This window comes from Prunus dulcis, chromosome 3, assembly GCF_902201215.1.
Source record: "Prunus dulcis chromosome 3, ALMONDv2, whole genome shotgun sequence".
Classification (NCBI taxonomy): Eukaryota; Viridiplantae; Streptophyta; class Magnoliopsida; order Rosales; family Rosaceae; genus Prunus; species Prunus dulcis.
The window spans coordinates 6,288,064-6,300,672 of NC_047652.1; the positions used below are offsets into that span (position 1 = coordinate 6,288,064).

The window sequence follows — 12,609 nt, forward strand, 5'->3', positions numbered from 1 at the left end:
TTGTTTGCTCTAGAAATGGATTTCTAGTGGAAGAAAAAGAAAGGGAAAAGAAAGAAATCTTTTAATGCAAATGATAACAAGGTAGTGTTGGGAATTGTTGTAGGCATTCTCATTTCTCCCCAGCTAGTTTTATAATGTTGAGGCTGATGAAGAATGCTTGTAAGTCAATTCAGGCACCACGACGACAACAAACACACACTTGCCAATCAACACGAATAGAATTTATCTCTTCCCTAACTTGTTTGTTTCTTCTCTTTTAATTCCTTACTTTTTTTTAGTTCACTTATTCTTTTCTTGTTTGCTTGGTCGAAGCATCCTCCAAACAGCCTCTTATTCAAAAATTAAAAAACTTTGATGGCTTCTTATCTCCTAAGTGACGCTGAAATCGACAAGTTGGCTTCTTATATCCCGATAAGCTGAAATCGACAACTTGTTAAAATTGCAATCCCCTTGGGCTAGTTTTATAAGAACAAGACTGGAGAATGTTGCTTGTAAACAAACATCATAAAATTCATCAGTCGTAATTGGTAAATTGGATTTGATACTGCTAATAACCATTTGGGTGAATTTGACCCTGCATACCTTAAAATTCACCCATATGGTTAAGAACTTCTTTGACACGTATACAGCTCAACTTCCATCAAGTATAAATGTGCTCTCCCCTCGAAGATTTTCCTTTCAGTATTCCATTTCATGATATAAGGGCAAAAGGGAGCATTCAAGTTGTAAGAGCAAACCCAATGATTGGGACTCTAAGCACTTCACCCATCCCCCTTTTGCCAAAAGCGGGCCTAGGCTCCCAAAAAACCCCCATCAAGGAAAAATTGTCATGTCAGGTTGTGGGTCCTATGAAATTGGGCAAGCCCAAAGGCAGGATTTGCCTGGGCAAGCTGACGTTAGTGTAACGTCAATGGTCAATTTAAATACAAAAATAATTGGAAAAAATAAACAAAAAAATTCAGAATTTTTTTTTCTATAAATGCCTAACCTTGTTCTTCACTAATTTTTTTTTCTATAAATGCCTAACCTTGTTCTTCACTTCTCACGCCAAAATTCATACAAATTCCTCTCCTCATATCTCATGTGAATAGTGGTTGCCTTTGAGTTACAATGATAACGGGTGGGAATGCATTAGAAAAATTGTTAAGGCAAATACTATTTACGTGAATAATAACTGCCCTTACCTCCCCTTGCCTTTTGTTAATGGTAACGTATTGGTTATGCATGTACGTTTACAAAAAGCCTCACCAACTAATTGTAATACTCAGACAAGAAATAACCATCACAAAAAAATTCAATAAACCGCTCTGAAAATGAGATATACATTAACTAAAAAATGAAATATTCATTTGCCCCTCTAACCTGCTTCAATGATATAAATCAGTAAATGTATACACCAGGTGATTCTGTATCATCTCACAAATGTTAAATTACAAGTAGAACAAATAAACATCTGCTACTGCACATTCAATGTCTTCACATGCTGGCAAGTTTGGGAAGGCGTTGGAAATTCTTGACGGCACGGCTCATCCAGTACCCTTTCTGGAAGAAATAAGAAAATCTAGAGCCAAATTTTGGTCAACCCGATGAGTGTTGAGTTTGGAGTGGACCTCATAAACACACCAGTATTAATACTTCCATGGGTCATTTTGATCTTCTCCTTCGTCTGTTTTCTCCCCAACTGTTCCCACCTCCGGTTCTAAATTATTTGCTACCGAAGCAAAGGAACATATTCAAGTCAGATAAATCTGTACACTGAGATGGAAACTGTATAAAGTGTTCTGTCATGCAAAAATAAGAGAAATGATGAAATCCTGGAGGCTAAAATTCTTAAGAATATGAAATGATGCGTCAATTTTCCATACAGTACAGAGACAGACAAGAGAATGGCTTAAAACAAGATACAAATTTGACGCATAAATTTTGATAAAACAACAGAAAAAAGAAAAGAAATAGGGAAATAAACTATGCAAACAAGATGATCAATAAGTCTTCAAAGTCTTAATCATCTTCATAGGCTGACTTTTCTTTCTTATGAGAATCTTCACAATATTTTTCTGTTCTAATCCTGTAATAATCCAAGAATAGCAGCTCATCCTTCTAGAACTGTCACGCCATGTACTAAAAGCCTTGATCAACTTGCATTTCCATGTCTTATATAGACAGCCAATTTCATAAAAAGCTCCAATGAAAGGGTTTGTCTTCTAGGATTCTCACCAACTGCCCACTTAATTTGGTCTGACATCAATCATTGGTAGGTCTACTTTAAAAAATAATTATACAATAATTTCATGACTTGCAATCTCAATTTGTTCTTCTTATGGTACATGGATAAAAAAAAAAAAATTTCCAAAACGATAAAAAATAACAATTGTGGAGGAAAAAGAAATTGGATCTTGTGATTTGTTGATCCAAACTAGATATACCTATCCATATGTGTGAAGATGAGATTGATATATTGGGTTGTTAAAATGAGAACTAAGATGAGAGTATAAGGATCTTTCAAGGAGGATTAGGTTTTACCACTTAGAAAAATACATTTTGCATAAAAAGAAAATTACACTTTTGTTCATGTAAAAAACGAAGTTGATAAATACTATAATTTGTGTGAATTCGTAATACCACATCAGCATATATACCGCGTAATATTATCTTTAGACTGTATAATTCTCCTCAAGCATGCCAAGCCTGACTTGGTGAGTCCACCACATGAAAGTCCCTGTCTCTCAAAGATATTTTATATAATTTTGGCTATTATCACTTGGGTTGTGTTAATTTTTATTTTATTGATCAATTATTTGTTGGTAGAATCTTGGGTTGTGTTACTATCTTTAGCGGAAACCCAACTTATTCCAACTACTTTGGCATATTCTATTACTTATTTGATGTTTGTTCTTGCGTAGTTTTGTAATTTCCCGAACAACAACAGTCAAGAACGGAATTGAATTTAAAATAAGTGAACAATATGGACAATTAAAAAGTTAAAACTCACTGCTGCTTTCAAGTTTCAACCATCTGCCACAGATAATTACCAAAAGAATAAAAATATAAACCATCTAGCACAAATGAAATGGTCCATATTGGTGTAAACCAATAATCATTGTCTCGCAAGAAAAGTGCGAATTTCAGATTTCTAAAGCCTGAAAAAAAAAATGAAGAAGAAGAAGATGAAAACAGCTAACAAGCACATTTTCACATTTGATGTGCTACACTTAATCTTCTAATAATAAACTTATTTACTCTCTCTTATGGTAAAGCATGACAAAAGTTGCACATGTTTTTACGTCGCTTAATATATGGTGCCTACATATTTACCTAAGTGACTTTATAGTGAGTTAATGTGGGGTTTAGCCTAATGAAAAAGAGCATTGATTTATATACCAGTGGTTTCAGGTATTAGACCCATAAATTTTTTAACGGATGTTAAATTTTAAAAGGCTAAAAGCTTTATTAATCCATGTTAAAAATATATATATAATAAGAAAGCTTCTTAAAAGCCCTATAAGTTAAAGCCATTTTTTAAAAGCCTTTTATCATTTATTAAGTAGGCCCTAAAATCCTTATTAAAGCCCACAAAACACACTCCAACTTTCCTTTTTTTTTAATTATTTTTTTAAAATTTGGTCCAAAACGACGTCGTTTTGGCCAAGATGTTCGAGAAAGAAAAGAGAAGTGCGCAACAGCACAGCAGTGCAGCACAAAAAGACAAGCTTGGTTTAGGCAATTTGTCAAACACCTGGAGGGCACCATCAAATGGTCAATATAAAGCATTTCTCAAGGTTTTTCAGGCGAAGGGAGGTGCATCTGCACCCTTTTGCGCCTTAATAGGTCTGTCACTGTCTCAAGTTCAAACTCCCATGACACCTTGATAGTGTATGTATATAAGAAACCCTCTTATAGTTTAGAGTATCGATCGATTGTATTTTTTTTATTATTAAAAAAAAAAAGTTGCTCTACCATGAAGGGATATATTAATGTCGCATTGGAGAAATGAAATATCTTTACCGTTTATACCTTCTATGTTCCTATTTTTATCATGCAATGTGTTCAGAACTGCATATCTTTTAGATACTGCCCATCTTCCTTAAATTATTGAACAACTTTTTGTTGATTTCACTTACTAAACTAGCTACCACCTTAGTTTAACATAATCCTTTTTTCATTCTCCTCACCACTGGAGTTAATCCCAATACCTAATAATGATATCACCCTTTTGATTATTGTGTTTTAACAGTCAGATTATTGGTTAAGAAGTCATAATCTGTTAAAATGAATACATTAAGCAATTAATATCACATTTATGCAAAGGGCTCTCAAAAGTGTAGAACTAACAGGCAACAGGGTCATCTAAATCAATTGGAAAATTATATATTGGACTCACAGATGACACCTACTATATATAGTAAGCATATTAATATTGTGGGACATAATCTTTTGAAAAGTTTTTCTGCGTTTGTCACCGTTGCAATCAAAGGAAGCCCCACAAAGTATGTTGACGGTTTAGAGCCAAACTCATACCAATAATATCATATTTTAATGCAATTAATCACAACACTCATATTTAAATATTTTCTTGATTCCAAATGAAATCATTGTTCAAATTTAACTATGATTTGGAAGTTGGAACAGTAATGTTTAGCACCAATTTTAATTATTTCACGATGAAGTCAGAATTCAGATCATCCATGTACAGTTTCACTTGAATGAAACCATAAATAAATAAAATATATTTATTTTCAATTTGAGAACATATAGTATGTTTCATATTATCTCATAAATTAATTTTTATTTTTATTTTTATCATTAGAGCATCTGCAATGTTGAGGGTGATTTCAATTTTATTTCAATAAATTAAACTTTGGATTTGCAGTGGTGAAGTTCAGTTCATTTCAGATATCAATATTTCATTTTAGGGATCAATAGTTCATTTTAGAGGTCAATAAAATGAACTATGAAATGAAATTCATTTCAAAAAGATGGTCCATCATAATAACTCTACAGCCTCTTTCTTATTGACACATGGACAACATTAGTTTTAAATTTGTAAGCTATTAGACATCCACAATCATGTTCTCTATTTTTTAGTTAAATTTTAGCTAAAAACATATCAAAGTTATTTTAGGAGCTCTCTATAAAATTTAAACTTCAATCATGCTCTCTAGTTTATGGAGTCATAAATGCTATAACTCTTTTTTTATTGGTCTATCTCTATTAAAAAATAAAATAAAAAATAGTTAGCATTAAATAAAGGTTGGAAATACTCATTAAATAGAGCAACATTATATTATAGGGAGCCATTAGGAGTCCTTTATCTTTCCTCAGATTTAGGAGCCTCTAGTGGTCTCCCTATTTTAGGAGGTAGATAGGGAGTATGGTTGGAGTTGTATTTTTATAATTCATCCCTAAAATTTGTCTAAAAAGGTGGTTTAGAGAGCCATTGTGGATGCTCTTAAACTACATCGCTGGAAATGAAACTGCAGTTCAGCTTAATAGGTGCCAAAAAAGTTCAATAAATTGAACTATTGAATTGAACTGAGATGAACTATTGAATTGAACTGAGATGAACTATTGAGCAACTATTGCGGATGCTCTTAGAGCGGATGATATTCGAACTTTGATATCTTTTAACGTTGAGATGAGAAATACGAGTAGACAAATCCATTAATAAGTAATGAGAGGATTGAGTATATCCATTAAACATTTAAACAAAAATAAAAACTTTCTTATCTCTTTCTAACACAAAATAAGTTAATCAAAATCAAGAATGATATAATAAAAGGGAGGCGTTATTGACACTCTTGGAACGCTATCCTATGCTTCTCACTGTTGTTTTTATTCTTTCAATATTCATTTATTATCTCAACTAGCAAAATTATTTTTACTGAATAATAGTTATGTACTCCTTCATATTAGAGCACCTCCAGCAACAAACCCCAGCCCTGGCAGGATAGGGCCAGAGTCCAGGCAACAGCTTCTAGCGGGCCAAAGGAGCCCGGGCAAGGCGTGGGTCCCACGAGATTGGGCTAGCCCGAAGGCTGCTGACATCATCGCAGTAATTCAAATTTTTTTTTTTAAAACTTTGGCGCATGCAACGCGTCAGCGCTGATGTCGGCCGACGGTAACAAGCAACGTGGCACTAGAAGCTGTTGCTCTGATTTTTTTTTTTTTTTTGGGAATAAACAATGTGAAAAAAGTGTGAAATTTTTAAAAAATTTACCAAAAAATTCTGAACTTTTTTCCTATAAATACCTACCATTCTTCTTCATTTTCAACACCAAATCCTCATACAATTTCATAAATTATATTATTTTTCACTTTCTACACAAAATTTTCATCACAATTTTTATTTTTATTCACCATCTCGTGGCATCTTCCATCGAAGCCAAAGGCACGTGGGCAACCATGGAAGATGTTCTCTTGTGTGAGAGTTGGGTCCATGTTTGTCATTGTCCGGTCATGGGCAGTGAGATGAAATTCTCTCACATGTGGAGAAAAATTAATGCCGAATTTTGTGAAAGATTGGTTCGAGTCGTGCGGAAATGGCATTGAGTGGTAGGTGGAAAATATTGAATAAAGATTGGAGAAATTGAGAGATGTGTTAGCAAAAGTGAGAGACAATGTTCGAAGTGAAAATCTTGGCAATGAGGTAAATTATTTGTAATTTTCATTTTATTAAATATAATGTCCTATTTTTTTTATTTTTACGTTTCTTGCATTTCCAATATATTTTAAATATTTCTTGCATTTTCAATATTTTATTAATGTGTCTTGAATTTCCAACATTTTTTTGTTAATAGATTATGCAAGCACAGATGTGGTTCGGTGCAATTGGACAAGGCAAAAAATCTTTCAACCATCAAGAATGTTGGGAGGTGGTGAAAATTTTATCCAAAAAATTCATTTGAATTATGAGCTATGAATTTTATAATAAATATTGACACATAGGAACCAAAAATCTTATCCGAAAATATTCTCCAAATTAATTGTTTAGATTTTTTTTTAAAAAACGAAAAGTGAATAGTATTTGCCCTTTGCCATGACAACGGGTGAAAACACACCTTGCTTTTTGCAAGGATTGAGACTATTCACGTGAATAGTATCTGCTATTTGCCATGACAAATGAGTGGAAGAGCTCTTAGCTCATTTATGTTCTACTTTGACGATTAAATTAATAAAATGAAGATTGAAAGAATAGAATAAAAATCATTATACAAACTTGTAACTACTATCTAATAATGGAGTGCCCTTCTTTTCACAACTCTTACAAAGAGCTAAACTCTATTTATCCATTTTCCTTTTACAAATAAAAAATTAAAATTGTAAAGCTGAGAAAATGGTGAAACTGTTAATAAATTTAATTACAATTAATAATATAAACAAACTGTTAAAACAGATATATAATTAAAGAATTGAAATGGGTCCCTGAGAGAGTATGCGTCTGCGCTTTGAAAATCAAAATTGAATAACAGCTGGACCAGAAACTTGAAAACAGACAGAAAAGAAGGCTTAAGGAAGAAGGGTGTGGACTTTTGGGTTTGGCTGATAACAACTATTTTGTGCTCTCTGCAAATCCCGTCCGTTGTTCAGGTTCTCAAAGCGCAACATTCGCCTTAAAGACTGTACCTTTTGCTAGCTTTTGCCCACCAAAACCCAACCAAATGACCGAAGCTCCAAGCTTGGTATCTCATCCTCTTCGTCTTCTTCGGCTTTACCTTTTCTCTGACCTTCACTCTGCAACAAGCTAAAGAGGGAGGTTCAGGAAGGCTCACAGTAAAAAAAGAAGCTTGAAAAATTGGGAGAAGAAGAACAAGGAGCTGATTTGGTTTGGTGGGTCGTTTTCTGATTGACGATTGACTAAAGAAGCGATTTTTGTTGGTGGGTTTGGCTATGGCTTTTGGTCCAATGTTTTGTTGTGGAAGGGGGTTTGGTCGGTACGTTAATCATTCTTTGTTTCCGAGCTGAATTTGAAATTTTTGGTTTTGATTATTTACTGCTGGTTGGTTTTTTCTTTTTTTAATTCAATTTTGTTATGTAAGTAGTAGTGGAATCTGATTTGGAGAAATCTTTCGCAGTGGTTTTTTGGATGATGAAATGAGAGTTGAAGTGGGCTTAGGTTCTGGGTTTAGCTCAGATTCGAAGGATGAGCTCATTGGTGTTAGGAAGAATTAAGTGCAAATTACCATTTTTTGATTACCAGAGAAACAAAAAGAAGAGGATTTGCATTCTTGGGTTTTCCTCAGATTAAACAGAGAAGGAAAATGGGTGTTAGCAAGAGGAATTTATTGATCCACATGTCGGTTTCAAAGTATAAGGAAGGAAAAAGAGAATAAAGAGTTAATATCTGACTGGAATCTTAATGACTCAGTAAAACAGATTACAAACAGGCATCAATGAACAGATGATGGTTGGTCTTTTGGTCTATCCTGTTTCTAATGACTTCTCCACTTACAAACATTCAACAGTCAGTCTATCGTTTTAATTTGTTTTTCTTAAGCAAACAAGAAAAAAAAAAAAACTGGAATTTACCCCCTTTTTTATTTTTATTTTTAAAAATTAGATGGCCTCTTTGGTATCCGTTTCGGGTTGTTCTTGGTTTTTGGTTCTGTAGTTTCTGCTGTTGTGTGTCTGCTTTTAGCAGTTGGGTTTTTTCTGAAGAAAATTACTATTTCATTAAGAAACCTAATTTGGTATTATTATATTGATTTGATGGAAACCTGATGTGCAGAAAAGAACGAGGAAAGAAGCAGCCAACATGGAGGGTCTTTTCCTTGAAGGAACTCCACGCAGCAACAAACAATTTTAATTATGACAACAAACTTGGAGAGGGAGGGTTTGGAAGTGTTTACTGGGGTCAGCTTTGGGATGGATCACAAGTAATTACTAATATTTTCAGTTATATGTCAATTTTTTTTATTGTGAATTCTGCTGGTTACTCAGTTAAGTTTAGCATCATATACTTAATTGATTATGGTTTTGCTTCTTCTTTTTTGGGTGAAAGAACAAACGAGTTATCATTCTTGATTCTACTATTTTTAAAATTTAAAAAAAAAAACCACAAATCAAAAGGATACTGTTGGTTGATCGTTGGTTTTTATTTCTAAACAATAAATTTTTTTTATTGGTCTTTTAACTTTAGATATCTGATATCTCATTTTGTTTAAAATTCTCAATTGAAATGATTATGAGGATGGCATAAAGTGGGCTAATATGGTTATAATTTTTCCCCGATGTTTAAGTGCTAGTGTAGATCAAATGTCTGGATGAGGCATTAAAATGGTTATGACTGATGAAGAGACCACTTCAGTGTTTGAGCTTGTAGTTGTGGATTCAATAATATTTATGGATCTTTGCCATAATCCTAAGGGCATGGTTGTAGTATAAATAATTATTACCTATTTTCTTCGTAGAATGAATATGTGCTCAGACACAGCAGTAGGTATGCGATGATTTAGATTCTTCTTCTTGTAATGATAAATACACTTGTATGCTTTATCAATGAACTACTTGTGCCATTTTGTTGAGGATACGGTTGTGAAACGTTTTAGGTACGTATTTCCTTTTGTAACATGTAATGAATAATCTGAACCAAATAAATTTTCTTTTCTTTTTCCTTCATTTTAGAGAAGCTATGAAAACACTAATTCTTTTAGTGCACAAAAGGCTGTGAGAATTGCATTGAACATTGGAATATAGTAAGAATGTTAGATGGTGAAAGAGACTATGGGAGTCATAGTGCTGGTTGGTTCTCAGGGGAAGTGATTCTTTTAATGCACAAAAGGCTGTGAGAATTGCATTCAACATTGAAATATAGTAAGAAGATTAGATGGTGAAAGAGACATGGGAGTCGTAGTGTTGGTTGGTTCTCAAGGGAAGTGAAACTACCAACAGTGTTATGTTCTGGAAATTTTTTGAATGACACCTGAAGAACATGATGAAAAATTAGTTGCAGCTAGATTATTGAAACTTGGAAGGGAAAGATAAGAGGACAGGTGTTATGGCTGATTAGGGCAAGACGTATGCAGCCATATCCTTATTTCTAGAGAGGCCATTTCTTCAAATCAAACCTTCGAACACCAGATCACTTGGAGCAAGCCATATTGTTGCTCCAAGGTGAACCCTCATACGTACTGCTGGTTAAAATTATTATTTCAATTTGTTGAATTGCATCACTGCCATGAGGATCTAGCAATAAGAAAGAGAAGGACATGCTTGTACAAGTTTTATCATGTATATTCAGTTGATTGGTGGAGTCCATTACTTTTTCAAATAGCTAAGGAGTATATACCAGTTTAAGTTGGCATAGAATAGTTATAAGTCACTCCGGTGTTCGTCAGGATGAATTGTATTCAGTTTTATTTGGTCACTTTCTGTGCTAGACATAAAATCATAACTAGGTGCAGACACCCTGCCTGGTTGGGAGCTTCCTAGAGAAGCCCAGTTGAGACAACTGTGCTTAAAAGACTGATTCCAATATCTTTATGTACTTATATTCATCAATCTATTAAATAGGGTTGGAAGAATGTACTTTGTGTTGGTCAACATTGTGCACTTCAAAAACATTTCTACAAAAACAAACTTTTATTGAGGTCCTTAATATCATTATGATTAGCATCAACTATAAGTTTGTCAGAGTATGTTTCTTCACCGTCTTGAGTGAGCCTTATGAAGGAGTTGATATTTTTGTTCGAGTAATCTCTTAAATAGTGATCGCAAAGTATGAGTATAGTTTTTCTCTAAATTTTAATCATAACTAAAAGTAGCTTCTTCAAAAGGGCACCTGTAATTACTTCCCAGATACTGAGACTTCTGTAAATTATCAAAATTTTCTGAAATGATTGATCTTGTTGTTGTGCATTGGTCTTTCCTTAAATTTTTTCTTCGCTTGATAGTAATCGGTGGAATTTCCTTTAGTGCTCCATCTTCTGTAGTGGTAGTGTTAATCTGTAGGCTGTTTATTTATATTTTTTTTTTTTGGGCCTAAATTAAACCCAAAATTGTCTCTTGTATGGACTATTTATAATTCTGAATGATATCTCGATTCAAATTAATTCTCAATGAAATCTATACAGATTGCAGTTAAAAGGTTAAAGGTCTGGAGTAACAAAGCAGATATGGAATTTGCAGTTGAGGTTGAGATATTGGCACGAGTTCGGCACAAGAATCTGCTCAGTTTACGTGGCTATTGTGCAGAAGGGCAAGAGCGTTTAATTGTATATGACTACATGCCAAATTTGAGCTTACTTTCTCATCTTCATGGGCAGCACTCAGCTGAATGCCTTCTTGATTGGAACCGGCGGATGAATATTGCAATTGGATCTGCTGAAGGAATTGCGTAAGTACTGAACCCACATTTCTCCCAACTCTGTAACTGTTACTCATATTAACCTCTTACTTTAATTTTCCAGCTATCTTCACCACCATGCAACTCCACATATAATCCATAGAGACATCAAAGCCAGCAATGTGTTAGTGGACTCAGATTTCCAGGCCCAAGTTGCTGATTTTGGTTTTGCAAAGCTAATCCCTGATGGTGCTACACATGTGACCACAAGAGTGAAGGGTACCCTTGGCTACCTTGCACCCGAATATGCTATGTTAGGGAAAGCTTCAGAGAGTTGTGATGTCTACAGCTTTGGCATTCTCCTGCTAGAACTTGCCAGTGGCAAGAAACCCATTGAGAAATTGAATTCAACAATGAAACGCACAGTTACTGATTGGGCACTGCCATTGGCTTGTGAGAGGAAGTTTGATGAATTAGCAGATCCCAAGCTCAATGGAAAGTATGCAGAGGATGAGCTGAAAAGAGTTATCTTTGTGGCTCTGCTATGTGCTCATAGTCGACCTGAGAGAAGACCGACTATGCTGGAGGTGGTCGAGCTATTGAAGGGAGAATCGAAAGAGAAGTTAGCTCAATTGGAGAATGATGAACTATTTAAGACTTCCCAGGCCCCAGAATATAATGATGGGAATGATGGGACATCAGCAGCTGAAGATAGCTCAGATTTCATCTCAGAGGAAAAAGATGAAAAACAGGATTTGAAATAGGAGGCCGTTCCTAGGATTGGCCATAATGGCTGAGAAAATGTGAAAAGACATAGATGTGTGTTTGGATTTAAGGTTAAGGTAAGGTAGCACTGGCTGTCAATTTGTGAGAATTTCCAGGGATTATAGCTGCCTTTTTGTTTACAACCATTGTTTTAGTGAGTGCCGTGTTTTATCTGTGTGCATTCTTCTTTTCCCTTTGGCCTTCTCTTTTTGGTTTGTTTTGAGCATCTGAATGACATGAAGAACTGTTTTTAGTGTTTATTGGCTGTCATCAGTCCCTACTATCGCTTTTATACTAGTTTGGTAACTTTTAGTGCAGAAATACACAAGAAATGATTATGTTTAGCGCTGATCCTGAGTTCTTATCTGTTTATCAATTTACTATTTTACATCTTCATTCACATGATCGTTACATGGACTGCCTCCTCCTCAGTCTGCATCATGAACCATATGGCTAAAATGCTTGCATACAAGGAGTGTTTATATAAATTATAATCTCTTTCTCACACCTAAAGCTTCGTGTCTTGGTTGTGTGATCTGTGAGAGGAGCGTTGTATGCGCTGG

General features: G+C 34.5%; 1 protein-coding gene across 1 annotated transcript; it reads left to right on the forward strand.

Annotated features, from left to right (window-relative positions):
• Nucleotides 1-7,426: 7,426 nt before the first annotated feature.
• LOC117622467 (PTI1-like tyrosine-protein kinase At3g15890) lies at nucleotides 7,427-12,390 on the forward strand. The gene is made up of 4 exons (XM_034353139.1): nucleotides 7,427-7,931; nucleotides 8,726-8,873; nucleotides 11,070-11,332; nucleotides 11,406-12,390. The coding sequence occupies exons 1-4, from the start codon at nucleotides 7,888-7,890 to the stop codon at nucleotides 12,043-12,045; spliced, it is 1,095 nt and encodes a 364-aa protein (XP_034209030.1). The 5' UTR covers nucleotides 7,427-7,887; the 3' UTR covers nucleotides 12,046-12,390.
• The last annotated feature ends 219 nt before the right edge of the window (nucleotides 12,391-12,609 follow it).